General features: G+C 41.1%; 1 protein-coding gene across 1 annotated transcript in view; it reads right to left on the bottom strand.

Moving 5' to 3' along the window:
* Positions 1-20,678, bottom strand: part of Vstm4 (V-set and transmembrane domain containing 4) — a 92,579-nt gene that overhangs the window by 2,526 nt on the left and 69,375 nt on the right. Inside the window, exon 7 of the mRNA XM_027947931.2 lies at positions 20,023-20,084. Within this exon, the coding sequence (XP_027803732.2) occupies positions 20,023-20,084 (62 nt within the window). The remainder of the gene's footprint in view (positions 1-20,022; positions 20,085-20,678) is intronic.

The following is a 20,678-nucleotide window of genomic DNA, read 5'->3' as shown; positions in this document are numbered from 1 at the left end:
AAATGCCAAAGCAAAAAAAAAAAAAAGCCTCTTTTCTTTGAGAGGGAGCATAATACTAGATCAGGAAGCACAAGGCAAAGATGAAGGATGGGAGATGAAGAACCAGGAGAATAAGAGAAGGAAAGACAGTGGAATGAATCTGAAATAATTCTCCTATGAATACATCATAGTGAATCCTACCATCATATACATCCATATGAATGGGGTCCTAACTAGAAGAATATACATTCCATGCTTGTATAATTATATAAAAACAAATTCTATTGTCATGTATAACTAAAAAGAGCAAAAACTCCTTAAATCCAGGACCTTCTGGTTCAGTTGATTACCAAGCAAACTGCACAGATTGTCTAGCTGCTTTTCAAGTTCAAAGTTAAGACCCTACCTAGGGATGAGAGTCTCTGCTTGTAAAGACCAAAAGTCTTTACATTGCTTCTTAGTCTTCCACATCTTACCAGCCAACAAAAACCCTGTTTACATTCTTGCCTTTCCGTTTAATTACATTTCACATTATAATGATTCCATTTAGAAATGCCATGTGTCCTCAAATAAGCACTCAAAACCCAACTCATGTAAATTTTAGAACCAAGATTTATAAAATCATATTGTCCAGGTGTTTTATTGCATTACCTTGAAATTGCATTGTTTTCTAGTGTAGATTATCTGTTTATTCTTAAGTTATTTCATTACGTTTGGATATGAAAAATAACACTAGCGTTCTCAATACAGGTCACCAGGCTGGCTGGGCTGATGTGTTGTTTTCATACATTTTTATGATGTTCCTATAGTAAGCATAATTTAATAAAGCCAAAGCACACTAAATAAATAATTGCATCTAGAAAAGCAATAAAAACAAATAAAATTAGTACTTTCATAAGTGGAAAAGGTACTTCAATTACTGCTACAAGCAACAACCCACCATAAAATGTGTACAATCATTTCCCTTATGCATATTTCTGGAATATAATAATTTGATTGAAGATATGAGGCAGCACACAGGAGGCTCGGGATAGTGAAATGCATACAGTTTCCAACAGAAGATGCATAATATCAGTCCTTGGCATCTTTAAAGAACCTATTGTTTTTTTTCTGGCAGGCACACTTGTCTAGGACCATCAACCATTGCTTAATTACATTTCCTAATGTGTTTAACTGGGAATAAATTCTTAATCGCCAATGAAAGGGGGCAAATGTATACTCTTCACCAAGCTACTTTTCTTTGCATTGATGCTTCAGTGGAAGATTTAAGTGCATCTGAGAAGTAGCTTAGAGAAATATTGGAGGCATGTGATTAAGACTAAATAAGACTAGTGAACTGGTAGTAAAACCAGGAGCCAGGAGCAGTATGTAATGGTTAAGTCAGCATGTGGTTGCAATGGAGCAGAGCCAGGTGAGAGATCTGCTGCAGGGCCCCACCTGTGTTTCAGGTGATGAAAATTCACTGCAATCCCAATTAGACAAACCCAATTTAACTTTAATTAAGAAATCACTCCTAGTGTCTATGGCGATTCCAGAACTGGAGGGCAGCCATGGAGTCTCTAAAGATGAACCAGGAAGTATTTTGTTAGTTTGCCCTTTCAAGTCCCCTCCCTACTCTTGGAAGTACAGGAAGGATAGAAGTTCAAGTTCTGCAAATTCTCCATCTGCAAATCTAACCAACTGTGTATGGATAATGTTTGGGAAAAAATAACTTGATCAGTGCTGAACATGTAGATTTTTTTCTTGTCATTATTCCCTAAACAATACAGTGTAACAACTATTTGCATAGCATTTATACTACATTAGGTATTGTAAGTCATCGAGAGATGATTTAAAGTACACAAGAGGATGTGCACAGACTATATGCAAATGCCACACCATTTTACATAAGGGGCTTGAACATCAGGGGCTTTGGTGTCTAAGGGACATTAGTGTCAGAGTATAGATTTTAATAATGTTGAACAGGCTGTTCACAACCAAGCTTATCACTTTAGGTCCCATGAAAGCATAAAGGGAATTGCAAAAGTAGGATATTCAGGTCTCATACCTGAGCTGTACCTTTATGTCCAAATGTTGCTATAGTCACTGTGGAAGAGGCAGCAGAGGTGAACAAACTGCTGGGAAGTCCTGGTAGCCCCTTAGTAAAAAGCCCTAGAACTTTCTAAACATGTGAGAAGCAGTGCTGCCATTTCTTCTCTCCAGGGCTCTTTGGTTTATGCTTTTTCCCCTTCCGGCCAGCCTTCAGACTCTCCTGGTCAGATTCTTTCTATCCTTCAAAAAAGGGCTACCATTTGTTATCTATGTGTCCCTTGGTATCTGAGGGGGACTGGATCCAGAACTTCACAGATCCCCAAAGATGATCAAGTCCCTTGTATAAAATGGTGTTGTGTTATAATATAATATTATATATATAATATTATAATATTAGTTATAATATCTAATATGATGTAAATACTATGCAAATGTTGTTATATTAAAATATCTAGGAAATAATGACTAGGAAAAAAATCTGTACATGTTTAATACAGATGCATTTTTTTTTTCTAACATTTTTCAATGTGTGGTTGGTTGAATCCATGGACATAGAACCCACACATACAGATGGGCTGCTTTGTTCAGCAGCTTGGTATCTTATATGTACCCAACACCTTGTCTAATCAAACATTTCCCATCAGCCGAAGAGAATTCTCTTCTCAGGTTGGAGGAGGGTTTTATGAGCAAGGGGGGTTGGAGGGCAGATACAGACAGATGTCAATACAGAAAAAGGCTAGAATGAAAGAAACTTCTCTTAATTTGATGAAAGTGTTCTCGGAGAGGAGGTGAGAAAAGTTGCCCTTTGGCATCATCCTGTGATTGACTTCAGAGCACAGGTACAGGAAGGATTTCGACCTCAGTTCAAATGTCAGCTGTGTGACCTTGGGCCAGTTGCCTCACTGGTGCTCAGGGACAATGATACATGCCTTGCTGGTATCATTGTCCCTGATATCAGGGACAATGAGGATGTAAATGAGGTTTGTGAACATATGGGCCCAGTGCCTGCCCCAAAGAAGGTACTAAATGTATCACTGCTTCCTCCCTAGAGAGTCAGTCAAAATACCATCCATTTTTGCATGTTCTGAATTCTTCATGCATCAACAAGAATTATGGGAACAATTAACCTTGGAAATTAACAAATTCTAGGAAATTCATTATTAGGGGCTAAATGATGTCCCTCAAAATTCCCATATTGAAGTGCTAACCCCCAGTACTTAGAACTGACTATATCTGTAGATGGGTTCTTTAAAACACTAGTAAAGTTAAAATGAGCTCATTATCACAAGCCCTAGTCCAAGATGACAGATGTCCCTATCAGAAGCAGAGATTAGGGAGAGACATGTACAAAAGGAGACAGATGTGAAGACACAGGGAGAAGATACATCTGCAAGCCAAGGAGCAGAGCCTCTGGAGAAACCTGCCCTGCCAACACCTTGATCTCAGAGTTCCCGTCTTCAGCACTGTGAGAAGGCACATTTCCATTGCACAAGCCCTCAGTGTGGCACTTTGTTGTGGTGGCCTTATCACACTAGTCCATTAGCCAAGGTGGGGACAGAAGAGAGAGGAAGAAGAGAAAATAGCCCTCCTGGAGGAAAAGGGGATGAACTACCTGATTAGGGTGGGTGGATACAAGAGATCCGTGCACTTTCTGTCAACAGCTGAGGAGAGCATCCCACCCTTGGAGGGGACCAAGGTCTGTGCATGGATCCCTGATTCAGTGAGGAATAGGGCTAGAGAAAAAAGGTCCTAGGACTAATACCTCCTACACACGACTCTCAACCCCAGTTGCCCTGTCCTCTGTGACTTGTCCTTGTCTTTGGGCTACAACAGATCTAGGTGGTGGGCTGGCAGCACAAGCACTTCTCCAGCTTTCAGAAAAGAGCATTGGACTCTGGTGTTTATATTCTAACTGCTAAGAAGAGCACTTGGCTCCAGCATGAGGGGTGCAAAACAAGACCCAGCTGTGATGTCCCCATCTGAGTAATAAGCCTGGCCGCCACATGTCAAGACTGCTGCAGGACAGTTTTTAGCATCTGAACTAAACCCAGAGCTGGGATGGAACCCAAGGTTATTCTCATCTTTAAAACTGAGAACACAGAGCCTCTGCATGAGAAAAGTCAGTTTTATTGTCGCATGACTTCTGCCCCAATCCCTATGCTCTCCCCTACTCCTCCAGAGAGCTCTCTCAGGCTGATTTTCTTTCTTTGCCTTTCTTTATGCTGAAGACCTAAGATGAAGCAAAATGATGTGCAGAGAAGCTGCAGCTCAGAAAGAAACTGGGCTGAGGTCTGGGATGCACCAAAGAGAAGACAGAAAAGTCCTATAGAAAAGGGCTCATGGGGGCTGTGGCTGTGGCTCAGTGGTAGCACACTTGCCTGGCATATGTGAGGCACTGGGTTCGATTCTCAGCACCGCATACAAATAAATAAAGGTCTATCAACAACTAAAAAAAATATTAAAATAAAAAAGAAAAGAAAAGGGCTCATGGCCCTGGAATGGGATTCTACTAGGCCTGTCTGCTTAGACTTTCTGGGCAAGGTCTCTTGTTCCTTCTAATGAAAACAAATGAAATGTGAATGAAAACCAAGGCTGACATGTTCAAGATGGTGCAGGAAAAAATGACAAAGGAGTGTGGACTTTGGCTTCAGTGAACCCCTGGACCAGCCTGCATTCTACTCAGGGTCATCCAGGTTTGGATGACAGAGGGATGAAATTCACCCAACACTCAGTGATCCCAAGATCACTGTAGGATGCAGGGCTGTTCCCACAGTGGTGAGGGAGCGCTTCTGCAGTTTGTCTCTTCAAGAGATACTTTTTTGTAACCTACACAAAGGTGCCATAAGTCGTGGCAGAGGCCCTGGCCTTTGCCCAGATATTTTGTTCTATCAGATAAATAAATGCCAATCACTCCCAGTCAAAGCAAAATATACAATATAAGTCAAAGCTTTGGGGTTCACATTCCCATGGCTAAATAGAAGGACCAGCTGGTGAGAAGTGGCAGCATTTAATCTCTGTCTGCTGCTTTCATGTGGAAAAAGATCTTCACCGATTAGGGGAGAAAGGAAGAGAGGCTTATAATACCATGACAACAGCATCAGGAGCTGGGCCAGAGGACAAATGCCTTCAATGCACAGGAACCTGCTGATAGCTGCCTCAAGATCTGACCCATTATTTAGAATATCAGAGAAGTTCTTTTAGCAATAATGACACAGGTTGCAATGCCCCAGGGGAAGGCATTTATGTACTTTGGACATCCAGAGACCACTGAAAACACCAGGGCTTATGCTATGAATGCAAAATAGCCTACGTGATCTGCTGGGCCTCCCTCCCAGGCGTCCCTCTGAAGTCTCCCAGTTCAGGTTTCTGTTGAAGCTAAAACCCTTGGCATGGAAATCCTCCTGCCCTGTATACAAGGTGGATCTCAATTCCTTCAAAACCCAACCAGGCTTTTGTGGTGACCTCCCTGACACTGTCCTCTGCATACATGTGATATCCTCCTGTACTCAGAGCCTCTGGAATTTCCCTCCTCCCTCTTTCTAAACTGCCCAATGGGTAAAAAATGAAGGGATTTTATAATAAATTGTTATGAATTTATTTTTAAGTTAACCCAAGAATGTTCTAAGTATGCTTCTGAGCTTTGTTCTTAAAGATATACAATGCCCTCTCAAACCTGCAGGCAGGTTCACACACCTGTGCCCACATGTGTGCACACTCAGTCCAAAGAGTACAATTCTATTTATATCTCCTACTGTCTTCCAGTGGTATAAAGGAGGTTTTTAAAAAATGACATGGGGCAAAATTGACTTTTAGGTGCAGAGTTCTATGAATTTTAACGTGTAAATTTCTGTAACCACTACCACAATCAGGATACAGAACTGTTTAATGACCCCCACTCCCATACCTCTCTATAGTCATGCATCCCCTCCAACTCTAACCTCTGGAAACCACATATTTCTTTTCTGTCACTGTGATTTTGTCTCTTAGTGTCACTTAAAAGGAATTATGGAATATGTAACTCTTTGAAACTGCCAGTATATAATTTTTTGAATCCCTCAAGATTCATCCAAGTTTTGTGTATAGTTTGTTCCTTTCATTGCTGAGAAGTGTTCTAGGGTATTCTAGAGTTAGCATACCCATCCACAGTCAGCATATCCCTTCCCCTGCTGAGAGACAAGTGGGTTAGAGTCATCAAAAACATCCACTCATAGGTCTTTAGGGGGATACTTTCATTTCTCTAGGGCATTACCCTGCAATGGAACTGCTGGGTCACTTGGCAAGTGTGTGTTTAACTTTATAAGAAACTTCCCTCCTGCTCACCAAAGTGTGAGAGTTTTGAGTCTTTCACATCCTTGTCAGCACTTATTTTTCTTTTATAACCATTCTAGTAGGTGTCAGTGGCACAGTAATGACCCATCCTAGACTTCAACTCCAGTGCTCACAGGCAGATGCTGAGTCAGATTAAATTCTCATACCTCCTCATCCCCTCAGAAACTAGGGAAGGATTATCATACAGCACAGATCTCCAGTGCGGATCTGTGAGTCTGGTGGACTCCTCCCTTGAGGGTGGGCAAGGAGTGTGCAAGTGCTACAGCTCCAGACAGCCTGTCAAGCAGCCCCCACCCTTGTGTTCCGCCAGTGGGGAAGAGCAGCACCCACAGATGACAGCTCAGGCTGCATCTCCCACCTCTAATTTAAGCCTTTCCTTCCCAGTTATAGGGTGATGATTATGGAAAGAACATCTACAGAAAAGAAATGACTTGATTTAGCTGACACTACAAAAACCAACTCCAGGGGATTCAGAAGTTACACATCTCTTTGGAACACACCACCCTCCAAGCTCCTAATGGGCAGTTTCTGAGCATTTCATTTTGTGGGTGTGTTTCCATGATTCAAGCTAAAAAGTTGACATTTCTACTGGGGAAGAAAGAGAGAAGGGAAAGGGAAAGAGGGAGGGAGGGAGGGAGAGAAAATTAATGTTCTCTTATGCAGACTCCTGCAAAATACTACTTTTTCATAGAGATCACAGTTGGATGTGCAAGTTGAATTAAGTTTGCAGGAATAAAAGAAAAATGCAATTGCAGCCACTGCAAGCTCCCCAATGTCAAAAGTTCAATTGGGTAATACCATTATCACAGCAACAGATCAATAACCAGGACACAGGATGTTTATGCTAACGTCACCTTCAAGCGAAAACACAAACCTGCAGTTCTACAGAGTTGCGCTATCAGGAATCTATTTACCCAAGAGAGGATGAAAATTATTAAGGGCAGACTTCCTCTTCTCCCTTCAAGATAAGTGCTCATTTTTTATTCAACAGAGAAGTAACTGGTAAAACAAACTCTCCCTGAACACATACTACCTTGGCCACCAAGGAGGATGGGCTGTGGGTTCAGTAAGCTCTGTGGATAGAAGGGTCTTTGGGAGTCTCTGTAAGTCAACTTGGGAAAGAAAAAACATGCCATGGCTCCTATGGGTGATACTGAGATCAACATGCCTTGGATGTAACCTTGACTTCATTTTGAGTTCCAGGGGTCTGCTGATTGGCATACATTTAACATGTTATGGAAAGAAGAGGTAGAGCTCTCTGATGTGTAGGGTAAGTAAAAATAAAGAATAAAAACCAACAAATGAAAGATCTTTCCAAGAGAGAAATATTACACAAAGGATCAAAGGACATGATCCAGAAGTGGCTTTGGGAGATGGCACACACAGTGCAGGAGCATCGGTCCTTCTTAGAGTGGAACCCAGAAAACATGGACCAACATCCTCCATCACATTCCATCCTCACCTTGGCCTTATGAGGTGGGTCCAATGATAACACCCACTTTCCAGATGAGCAAACCCGTTTTAAAAGTCAGGAAACTTGCTCAAGGTTTCTGGGTGGCCAGGTGAAGTCTGTATTCAGAGCCCATGAGTCCTGGCCAGGATCCATGTTCATGGCTATCATCAGCATTTACAAAAGCAGGATCAAGGCTATGTCTATGCTCAGATGTGAATACCATGTATCCAGGTGAGCCAGACAGGTAGACAACAGGCCCAGAAAATAGTGAAGGATCACTGGTACAAATCACACGAAGCTTGGGATAGGCTCGCACCACTCAGTGCACAGTGTGTGCTCCAACTGAACAGCCAGAGGGAGAAGAGAACCAGTGCCATCCTCATCAGAAGTCTGGCTTGGTTTCAGGGAACAGGAACCCTGAAGCCACAAAACCCAAGACTTTCCAAAGGCAGATACATGGAGCAGCCAAGGACTAGGGAGGGCAATGGAGGAAAGGGAAGACTTCATGTTGTTTCAGTTATTTACAAGCCTTAGTATCGTACCAGCCCAGATTCCCACCTCCACCCCCGGCCTCTGTGTGGTTAACCAGTGACTAATTGTAAATAATCCAATGTGCTCTGGGGCTATGTGGGACAGGAAAGATTTGGAGCTTAGAAGAGAAGTCTTGGATGGAGATGAAGAATTCAGAGTCCTATCCAGGTTTGCGGCACCTTGGGATCCTAGACAGGACAAATTCATATCATGCACTTGACTCCCTAGAGTTCAAAAGATATTTAGCAAAGCACATTCTTAGAATGAATTCAATATGCAGACAGATATATGCCACAGATCAACTGCTTTGGGGACAGAGAGAGATGGTTATCTCTAGAACCTTCTGAAGCCAAACACAGAAAGGCCTAGGGCTAAATCTCACTGGCTTAAGATTTTATAAGTCATCAGACAGATGGCTGCCTCTAGGTTTCACCAATGCATGTTTTGCAAGCGAAAATGTGATTACAGATAATGGTCTTGATACATGAAACTTCATAGTTGCACAGTGACCGCTCCATGATCTAATATGGTTATTCATTTTCTCCTCCCCATGGACCATGGATATATGTATTCCCAGCTGCCTTCCAAAAGTACTTTTACTGGCAGTGTCATTCAAGACTGCTTTTGCTTAGAAAAAAAAAGAGTATTTTTTTTTCTGGTTCAACAAAGGGGTACACTCTGAGAATCTGCAATCTTTAACATGCTCAGTCTTCTAATCATCTGCTTTTAATACTCTCCTCGACTCATTGGATTACGCAAAGGACTGTCCAATGGTGCTTAAGAGCATATTTTCCTAGTGACAGAAAGTCTGCCATTTACAAATTGTGTGACCTTAAACAAGGTACATAACCTCTCTGTACCTGTGTTTCCTCATCTGCAATGTAGGGTTCATAGTACTATCTTTCCTATAGTATCATATTAAGGATTAAATGTATTAGTACATACAGTGGACTTATGTATCTGATAGGCATATAGTAAATTCTATATGAGCTCAATTATTATTGCTGTTGCTATTATTTTTATTATAGATTATAAGCAAATACTGCTTTAATGTTTGGCTCCTTTGAAATATTTAGATGCAAAGAAGACACTTAGACTCCTTGGGTATAGCATGTACTAGGGGCTGATGGATGTCCCTGGGCCTCAGGCCAGTACCAAAGAATTCTTTTTAATAGTAGGAAAGATAATCTTTCTAGACTATAAGTCAAACCATGCCACTCACTGCCCCACACAAAATTCCCCAGTGGTTTTTCATAATATGTAGATTAAGATCCAGGGTCTTTATCAAGACCTAAGGATGGACAAAGATTTATAAAAATATAAGTCCAATGCCTAGCAGATACCACGTCCAAAAATAAGAGCTAAGGAATGAAATTTCATTTTGTATTTTAACACTTGGAGATTCTTCCTGTATTCCACTTAGAGCATTCATCATGATTTACCTTTCCAGTAATGACCTACATCATTTCTCCTGACTTTCTTGAAATGGAGGCAATTATGATTGTTCCAGAGTTAAATGAGTGCATCTATGGTAAGTACTGGGGCAGTGAGTACACATGGAAAGTGCCCCCAAAGTATGTGCATTAGCCTTATTATCACACCACCATCATCATCACCATTACCATCATCATTATTATCATCACCACTATCACCACCACCACCATGACCATCATCACCATCACCATCATCACTATCATCATTAATATCACACTAGTGTCAGGTCATAACCATTCTGCATAGAAACAAAACAAGTATTAACACCAAATCTAAATCAGCAATAATCATGCCTATTTATTTTTTTAAATTGACATTGTATATGATGTTGGCAATGGGTGCATATAGGATGAATTGATAATTTCTATTCTTTATCTCTCTATGCATACCCTCACCATAAATTTAAGAGGCTGTGTCTTACTGTTTGGGGGTCATCACATATGCTTGTTGATAATTTATAAATTTGACCTTAGAAAGTTATAATAAGAAATTATAATTAAGTCTGGCTAGGGATAAAAATTCCCCTCAAATGCACCATGATTTTGTTGTGAACTCAGAATTTCATGTAGAGATTTTCTTCCTGATACTTTGGAGGCCGAGCTTGGTGTTATAGACATGCTGATGATTTTTTCTTTCCTTCCAAAAATGGCACTTCATTTCTAGTATTCTTCATTCAAGATTGAAAAAGTCTTTTAATAACAACTCTGAAGTACTCTGTGTTCAAAACCAATGTTTTAAATGAAATAGGCTTAAAAAAATCAAATGTGAGCAGAAATGATATTGTTTCATGAGATTACAAAAATAAAATAGAGTGAAAAAGTTTTTTAAAAAAATTTCCCAATGGTGCAATGATCCCAGAAATGAAGTGCCCAATAAAGGCAGCAAATCAGCCAAGCTGAGATGGAAAACAAGCTACTGTTCCACAGGGAGGGACAGTCCCTGTGGACATGCAGGGACAGGCCTGTCCTAGAGTGGGACCTACCAGGACCCCTGGGAGCAGGATAGGCTGCACAACTAGGGCAGCTCACCATGGAGTAGGATCTGCCAGATGTCTATGCCCCTCTCTTGTCTGGAACATCTTGTGGCCTATCTTGTCTCTCTTACCTGTTTACTTTTGTCCTATGAACAGGCTCATGCCCCTGACCCTATAGTACTTTGCATACTACCAGTTGGTGCTCAGTGAGGGTTGGAGAATGAACAGGTAGAAGCCAGAAAAGTGATCAGAATGGATCAAGAGTGCAGTACACAGGAGAAACACAGAGCCCTGAGGTGGTCACCTGGCCTCTCAAACTACCATCACATTACCCTTACAGAAAAGAATGAGGCAGCCTCTGTCTGTGGCATTTCTGCAATAGGAGTCTCACTTTTTCCAAGAACTGGGTGCTTAATGTGCTACCCAGTCTTAAAATACATCACTTAGCCCATTGTCAACAAAATCAGTCTCAACCAATATCTATTGTCCTCTGACACAGCCAAGAAGCGTCCGCCCTAGTTGGTGTTTACCGATACTGTCAGGTAACATGAACTGCACGGCCCACATGGAAATGACTGCTTTGTGTCAGGGTGACCAGGCTCCCTAGTACAGAATATTCTTGCTTCCACTTGATCAGAATCACTTCCAGTTTACTAAAGCCCAGCGCCTGTTCTCTCTGGATCTGAGGAAACCCATGAAACCAAATGACTTCTGTTTTCTCCACTCTAATCCCTTCCAAAGCCTCGGCATTGATTTTCCCTCCAGTCGACATACATAACTCCCCGTGACAATAATGGGATGTGCATGTGCACCAAGGGGGGCATAGAATTTTTATCTCTGTAAAAATGGTACTAGCATGGTACAAGCAAAGTTTTTGTTTTTTTCCCAAGGCTTTTACTTGGGGCAATATATTGTACATGTGGTTGTGGATTTTTTTCCTTCTTTTTAATTTTAAATCGAGATTAGGCACATATTTTATGCAGGTTAATATATCCTTTTCATGTAAAATTTAACTGAAACCAGTTCTAGCACATTAACGACAACAAGAGAAATTCTCCGGCTTATTATAAACATTCTTCAAGAAACCTGAAATGTGTGTCCTCTGGAAATAATTTTGCTGGGATTTGGATTATTATTAAAATCCTCTCAGAATTCTATTGCTGATGTCTAATGTCCCTCAAAGCCCTTTTCTGCTACTGATCAGAGAAAAACTCTGGGACTGTCGCAGAACATTCTCCATGATAGAAACAGGGCTGGGGGAGGGGGCTTCTTTTCCTATACCAGGAGACGCAGAACAGGGCATGGTACCTGAGCCCGGGCTAACCATTCCATGGCTTCCAACCAAGTAAGGAGAAGATGCTTCATAAGACAGGGTCACTTTGAACTGCGGTAAAATTAACTTCTTCCTCTCTGTTCTTTTTGAGTGCTCTGATCTTAGGTTTCATGAGAGGAGGGTGGTTTGCTGAAGATTTTAAACTTGAGGGAATCCCAGGAAAGCAGGTCTCAGTCACCTACCAGAATTCTCTACCTGTGGAGGGGCCCTGGGAGATCAGAGGGCTGAGGCTATATTTGAGGATGAGCCATAAGAGATTTGCAGAAATGATGGAGGGTTACAATACCATTTCAAATTCTCACATTTAATATTCTCTTTGTTGATAAATAAGATTACCCATCATTCTCCTAGGTGGAGTAAACTCTCTTACTCAAATGTAAAATGAAATTCTTGCCAGAGGTGTAGGTCAGTGACTCTGGGTCCTGATCCAACTGGAAATGGATGTTTAGTTTGGTAAATTAACCAGAGGCATGCTTCTCAAACTTTAATGTCCACCAGATTCCTCTGGGATTTTGTTGAATTACAAATTCTGCTTCAGTAGGTCTGGGTTGGGACCTGGTACTCTACTTTTCCAACCTTTTTTTTTCTAGGCAATGCCCCAGTCTCTGGACAACACTGAGGGCAGAGAAGATTGGGAGCTCCAACCACAGAGCTTCACACTTGATCAGGTCATTTATTTATTCACTACATATGCATACGCTGGGGAGAGACCTGCAGAGTCCAGGTTCCCTGCTGGGGATGTTTTAAGTGAGTAAGGCAGGTCTTCCCTGATCTTAAAGAGGTCCCATTAAAATGTCTGATTTCTGGGCATCAAAGGACCTGAAATACAGACTAAAAAGGCAATCTATAGACTGGGTGAAAAAAATTGCCAAATTATATATCATATTTTACCACATAATCATCATAGATTTCATGGTATTTGCTTTTTTTTTTTAAATGTAGGATGTGATCATTATGTGAAGCTTTTTTGGAAAAAAAAAGTGCCACTATTACTTAAAACTCATTTATTACTAAACTGTCTTTAAAGCAATATTGAAATCTATAAAACACCCATGAGTATACATTAATTTTGTGGCAACAATTATGCAGTGAAACACAGGATCTGATGAAGACAATATCCTAGATACATAAAGAACTCCAACAAGTCAACAACAACAACCAAACCAACAAGCTGATTAAAAAACAGACAAAGGATTTAAGTAGACATTTCTCCAAAGAAGGTATATAAATGACCAACAATAACATGAAAAGATGTTCAGTATCACTAATCATCAGGAAATGAAAATTAAAGCTATAATAAAATACCATTTCACCCACTAAGATGGATAACTAGAAAAGCAGGAAGGGAGGAAAGACAGGAAGGAAGGAAAGAAGGAAGGAAGGAAGGAAGGAAGGAAGGAAGGAAGGAAGGAAGGAAGGAAGGAAGGGAGGGAGGGAGGGAGGGAGGGGAAAGGGAAAGGAAGGGAAGGAAGGAGGAGTGAGGGAGGAATGGATGAAGAAGAGAGGATGGATGGAGGGAAGGCAGGCAGGCAGAGAAGGAAAAAAGTGTTGACAGGACATAAAGGAATTAGAATCCTTCTGCATTATCAGTGAAAATGTAGAATGGTACAGCTACTTTTGAAAACATTATGATGGATCCTCAAAAAATTAAAACTAAATTTATCATGATTCAGCAAGTCCACTCTGGGTATATATCCAAAAGAATTAAAAGTATAGACTGAAAGGTATATTTTTATGTCCATGTTCATAGTATTCACAGTAGCTAAATGGTGGAAGAGACATTAGTGTTTGTTGATGGGATAACAGATACCTAAAATGTATACAATGGAATACATTGTATACATTTTATACAATGGAATATTAAGGGCAAAAGAAATTTTGACACAGGTTGCCCATGAATAAACTTTGAGGATGTTATGCTAAGTGAAATAAGCCACTCCAAAAAAAAAAAAAATCCTGCATGATTTCATTTCTATGAAGTCCTTAGTAGTCAAATTCATAGAGACAGAAAGTTGAATGACAGTTTTCAAGGACTGGGCATGGGGAAATGGGGAGCTATTATTTAACAGGTACAGAGTTTCAGTTTTGTAAGAAGAAAAGAATTCCAGAGAGTTTACATCAATGTGGATGTACTTAATGCTTCTGAATGATAAAGTCCATAAATTTTGCGTGTACTGTACCATAATTTAAAAGCAATAAAACAATTCATACTTTCTGCAACTATCCGATGTGTCTGTGATGTAGGACTTTTGTAGTGTAAGAAATGTAGAGGTCATGTGGTAAAAAGGAACTACCGGGTTCTAGTGAGGAAGAAGGATAAACCAGGCAGGTAAATGTGACTTCAGTCAGAGTAGGAGGGGCTAAAGTACAAGTGAGCTTGTGCTGTGGGAACAGGGAGGAGAGGACTGAGGCTTCAGGGATAGGAAGATGGTGGTCTCCAAGCAGCTGTGGCAGTGAGGATGGGAGCAAAGGGGCACTCCTGGGCATACTGAGAACTTATGGAAAGGCTCAAGCCACCCGTGGATGCAGGCATAAGGGAAGAACATGGCTGGATTCTGAATGAAACTTCTAACTGCTAGGCAGGGATGTCCCGGTGAAGCAGATGAGAGGATGGCCATGAGCTCAGTGTGTGCCGGGGTGGATTTGATGGTCCTCATGAGCCTCAAGGGGAGTGTCAGGGAAGCAGTCACAAGAACTGGTGTGAGGTTGGCTGGAGGATGCCTGTTAAGAAATCGATGGGCTATACAGGTGGTAGGGCACCTGTCAGAGTGTTGACTCTCCTAGGGAATGTGCTCAAGGAGGGGAGAACCCCAGAGACCATGGACACTCAGGAGAGGTGGGTGCAGAGGGCAGTCTGACCATGGGAAAAGGAACTGCAGCCAGACAAAGAAGCTGGCAATGGTGTGCCAAGGGGAGACTCGTTATTATCACCTCCAAGAATGAGGGCATATTTAGGCAGGCCACCATAGCTCACGCTTGTAATCCCAGCGGCTCCAGAGGCTGAGACAGAAGGATCATGAGTTCAAAGCCAGCCTTAGCAATGGTGAGGTGCTAAGCAACTCAGTGAGACCCTGTCTCTAAATAAAATACAAAAAATAGGGCTGGGAATATGGCTCAGAGGTCAACTGCTCGTGAGTTCAATCCCAGGTACCAAAGAGAAAGAAAGGAAGGAAGGAAGGAAGGAAGAAAGGGAGGGCATGTTGGGAAACATCAATGCCAAAGGGATCAGACAGAAGAGATGGACTGCATGTGCCTCAAGAGAGGTGGATGGACAGGTTGCTCCCATGAAGAGCCAGAACTTGATGCATGGGTGGACCTAGATTTGTAGAGAAATGGGTTAGGGGTAAGGAGGACTCCAAAAGAAGGTGGTGAGTGAGCCAAGCCTTGGGGCTGAGCAGCAGTTCGGTGGGAGGATGAGGAGGGCCACAGGTGCAGAGCAGAGAGCAGAGGAAAGGCCTGGACCACGCGGCGTCTTGGTGGGACCAAGGGAGCAGAAACGGGAAGATGACACTGCCTGCCACTCACAGGAAGCCGTGCTTCATCCCGGAGGCAAGGGGGAGCCGTTTGAATATTTTAAGCAAGGAAATGACATGGTTGGAGTGTGTTTTAGGAAAGTCCCTGGGCAGCAATGCAGAGGATGGATCAGAGGGACTGAGACAGGCTGCAAGGGACCCACTGGGAGACTCATGGTAATTAAGCCTGCGATGTTCCTGATTTTCCTGTCTTCAGTCTCTACTCGCAAGAAATCACTTTCTCCTTAGAGGACAGGGGTGGCCTGACCCTTCCAGCTCTCCTTCTGCTAGATACCAGTGACTTAATTATAGAGAGGGAGGATTCACCCGTGCTTTATTGAGGAGGGTGCTGAGGCTGGCTGAGGCTGACTGAGGCAGGCAGGAGTGTGTTAAAGTTCATTTAACTCTGCAAATGGTGCTCACTTCTTCTTCCGTTCATTTTTGGGGATGCTGCTAACTAACTACCAGTCCTCCTCTCCAATTCTGGTAACAGTGGAGTTTCCTGTTGTGTTTTCCTTTAAACACTGAGGTTTTGCTTCCATATCACATGCACTCACTGTGTTTATTTTTTACCTCCACTTGGCCTCTAAATCAATAACTGGCCTAATTCAATAAAAATAAATCAGAAGTGCTTCTGGCTCTCTCTGTTTCTTCTGAAACAAGGAAGTAATGATAGCTTTTCCTGGAAGTGTGTGAATTAGTTCCAGGGGCTCCCTGGCAATGCTAGGGGTGCTTAACTGCCGTGAGGATACTGGAGAGCCCAAGAGGTCTTCAGGGGGCCTTTGAGTCAGTGCCCAAATTTAAAGGAAAATCACCAGTGCGTCTGGCTCCAGGCTAGTTTGAGGGGTTTTGTTTTGTTTCGTAGTGCTGGGGATTGAACTCTGGGCCTTGCACATGCTAGACAAGTGCTCTAGTGCTGAGCTACATCCCCAGAGCACTATTTTAATTTTGTGAAAGTTATCCCTCACTCCCCAAAAGATGAAGGCCCACTGGTATATCAGAATAAAGACACACTGCAAGCATGTAAACTAATTAGACAAACTGGATGCATTGCCAGACACTCAGAAGAACCTGTGTGATCCAGTGGGCCTCGTTACCTGATTAAGAGAGTTTGGAAAGTAGATTGTTGCATTTGATTTCTCTGCTAAAAGAAGGGAGGTAGTTTTGATACCTTGATTATAAAATGTCTAAAATGCCTCCCCCATTTTTTTTTTGCTTGTGTTCTATCATTTTTTTAAAAAAAATCTTTCCAACTGTTTTTAATTTCTGATAATATGTACTTCTTGCAAATTGCCATATTGTGTCAAAAACATAAGAAAAATTCCTGCTTGTTCATGAATTGGGTGTTGCAAACACAAAGACACGCACTTGTCATATTGTTGGCACTGTGGTTGAGATAAGTGAGATGGAGACATAAAGCATCTAGCAGAGGAGCTGGTACACAGTAGGGCTCAATAAATAGAAGTTCTCTACACCAGCCTTGTCCCTCCTTGTTCACGAGTAGGGCAGGCTGGCTTCTAGTAAGAAGGGCTGGGAAACTGTCGCTTAGGAACCAACCAGGAAGCACTGTTTTACAGAGATTGTGGCAAAATGGAGCAAGAGTGGAATTACACACCTAAACTGGCACTAGCCACTTTCTCTACCCACCACCCCCGCCAAAAATAATGTCTCCAAGTTATTTTCTAAATTACCCACTAAGGCCTATGTGAATCAACAAGTAGCTACTGACTTTAGTTTCAACTACCATCAAGACTTATTGATCTGAGAGATAAATATCGACCAAATTGAGACTGAGGTCAATGCTGGTCTCTTGGGAAAATACATCTTAATATTCACCAAAACCTGCAGACGCTGGGGCCTGGCATTTTCGACTCTAAACTACTGGTCAGACAGAGGTCTAGTTGAGGTCATCTCTTTATTGTGAGTTGTTATCAGTACAAATTGGTATCTAAGTTGACTTGTTTCTGGAAGAATTGATATTAAAATTTTTGAACTCTTTGTATCTTCAATGAACACGGATAATTTAGTATTTAAAGAATTGTTATTGGTAATACTACCATAAAACAAACAGCCCTTTTTAAATGCATATAACTGCCTTAATTTACTTTCTATGAAAATTAAGAATTTCCTATGCTAAGTCCTTATCCAGAGAAGCACGCCAGCTCAAAAAAACATACAGACAACAAAGTCAACAATGAACACTTGTAATCAGGGCCACAGCCATTTTTGGAAATGCTATTGAAGACAATCTTTTGATAAGTAGGGAAAAAATGCTTAAGACATTATTTTGTACCCAAGAATTGCACAACTAATTTTTGTTTATATTTAATGGTTAAAGGAGAGAGGGGGCCCAACTAGACAAAGTTGTTTAATTCAAGATCCATGAAACTAACTCCTATGGGTTGACTATAGAAACTCCATCACTTTTCTTAAATTGAGTACTTGTGTGTCCTCAAATGCAAACCTAGAGGGTGAGGGAGGAATCTTATTGTGAGAATTAAGTGTGATGGCATGCAAAAAGCACTCTCATATAACACACACGTCTGTATCTCATTAAGATATGTCAACAGAACTTCAATAAACTGTCTTTTGCAATACATGCACATTAGGACATAGTTTCAACAGTGTCTCTCTGTCTCTCATGCACATACACAACTGCTAAACAACATTAACCACAAAACAAATAATATGATTAAAAACTAAAAATATTAAATAATATGAATTCATACTGATACTAACGAATTAGTGAATAAAAAAAATGAATGAAAATGGCAGTTTCTTACCAAAGAATTTCAAATAATAAAGATAGAAGAATTGAAGGAACTAGAAAGTCACCATTAGTATCACCATTAGTGAAAACTGCTGCAGGCAAAAAGCACTGATGAATGCAAAATTAGTGGGGAAAGTTTAAGGAAAAAATAGAATATCTGCATAACCATAATATATCTCCCCTAAATAATCATTAATTATTGTGGTGTTTTTATCATGTGCACAAAATTCTTGACATTCTTCCCTTTGAGAGGTGGAGTTCAACTCTCCTAGTCCATCTTGCTCTCCTGGTCCAAACTTGACTATTGGACTAACTTTTAACATACAGACTTTGGGAAGGGAAAATAGAAACCTTACAGTGATGTAACCTGACAGACATGACCTTGACCATTGACTGAGATGGGCATCACCAGTCGTAAGACATACGGCAGTTCCCCCACTTATCTTCAGTTTTGTTTTTCACCCTTGTTGTTACCCATAGTCAAATACAGTCTGAAAATATTAAAAGGAAAATTCCAGAAATAAAACCATCCATCAGGTTCAAATAACTAAGCTTATATAATTCTCATTATAGTATATGGTTATCATTCTATTTTATTACCTAGTATTGTTGTTAATATCTTGCTGAACTTCATTTATAAATTAAGCTTTATTGTGAGTATGTATGCGTGGGGGAAAAGCAGAGCATATGTAGGTTTCAGTACCATCTGTAGTTTGAAGCATCCATTGGGGGGCTTGGAATGTATCCCTCTGTGGATAAGGGGGTGTGCTACTGTATGGACATCATGTGCCCTGATATGATTCAATGAGAAGAGAAATTCTCTGTGTTTTTCTCCCAAATCTGCAACCTCATATCTAATCATCAGAAAACCTCAAAGAAATACAAATTAAGGGATAGTCTAAAAAAGTAACTTGTTACTCCACTACAAATGTGCCAGTACCATGAAAGAAAAAGACAGAGGAGCTTCCACAGATCAAAGGAAAGTAAGGAGTGTGACAACTGAATGGAATGTGAGATCCTGGATTAGATTCCTGGACAGAAAAAGAACATCCATGGGAAACCTGCTGAAATCTGGTAACACCAACTCACTAACGTTAATGTCTTTCTTTGGATAAATACACCATGGCTATGTAAGATGGTAGCTTTAAGAGAAGGTGGAGGAAGGGTATATGAGAACTCTCTGTACTATCTTTACAACTTTTCTGCAAATTTCAAGTCATTTCAAAATTTAAAAAAAAAAAAGATTTAACATATTTTCTGGAAGATTCTTCAACAGTCTCTTCAGACTGAGCTATCAGGAAAATTAATGCAAGCAGGTCCACTTTCTATGCTATACATTTTTAAGTACAGCTTTCTCTCTCTCTCTCTCTCTCTCTTTTTTTTTTTTTTTTTGATAATGAAAGATAATTCCATTTGGGTTTTAAAAACTCACTCCAGGAACTGAACATGTAGAAAAGCTGACTCAAAAACTGACCTTAGAAAGACAATGCATTTGTTTGGAGACCAGTTAATTACCAAGAATTTTTAGCACATTGAGAGTCAATAAAGGTAGTGTTAAGTCTCTGACCTATGTTTAAGACTTGAGGGACAATGACAACACAAAACAACGTTACTCACCAGTGTGACTTTCCTCTGTGGTTTCAGCAGCTTTGGTTTGTGGAATGTGGCAGCTATTGGAGCTGTGGGAAGTCAAGGATTTTTAGCTTGCAACTCCCCCAGAACTCTTAATGCCCACCCATAAGCATCACAGACACACTCAGTGCAGACTTTCAGACCCCTTCCTGGCCCCATGGAAGAGTTCCAATTTCTGAACTATGTATCATCGGTTGCTCCTCTTTGAGGAGCCATCCTCCCCTTTCTTTGGATATATCAGTGCCCCTCCTTGGTCAGGTCAATAAAATAGCTCTGAATAAATCACTGCCTCTTTGTAGAGGTCAGATGTGCAGGTGAGAACTAGGTGCATTTGGTAAAGGCTGGGGCTGATACCTTTCCCAGAAGACTCTGTCCTATCTGGTCCCTGACCCTGGAAGCAATGACTGATCCTCATATAGCTCTATGCGGTCATTAGTAAGGGTCTTACTCTCCCTGTTTAACAGAGAGGGAAAACAAAGACCATCTTCTAATATCACCTAACTAGATTTGGGACTTGAAATTGGCATTGAAAGCCCAGGTCTACTTAGCTAGGTTTCATTTTTATCTTTCGTAAGGTAGAGTAATATCTATCCTGGAATAAATGAGACAATACAGAAGGATGACCCCTGGCCCAGAGCAGG

Source organism: Marmota flaviventris, chromosome 4 (assembly GCF_047511675.1).
Source record: "Marmota flaviventris isolate mMarFla1 chromosome 4, mMarFla1.hap1, whole genome shotgun sequence".
Taxonomy (NCBI): Eukaryota; Metazoa; Chordata; class Mammalia; order Rodentia; family Sciuridae; genus Marmota; species Marmota flaviventris.
The sequence above is the reverse complement of the archived record's forward strand: the minus strand, read 5'-3'. Positions and strand labels throughout refer to the sequence as shown.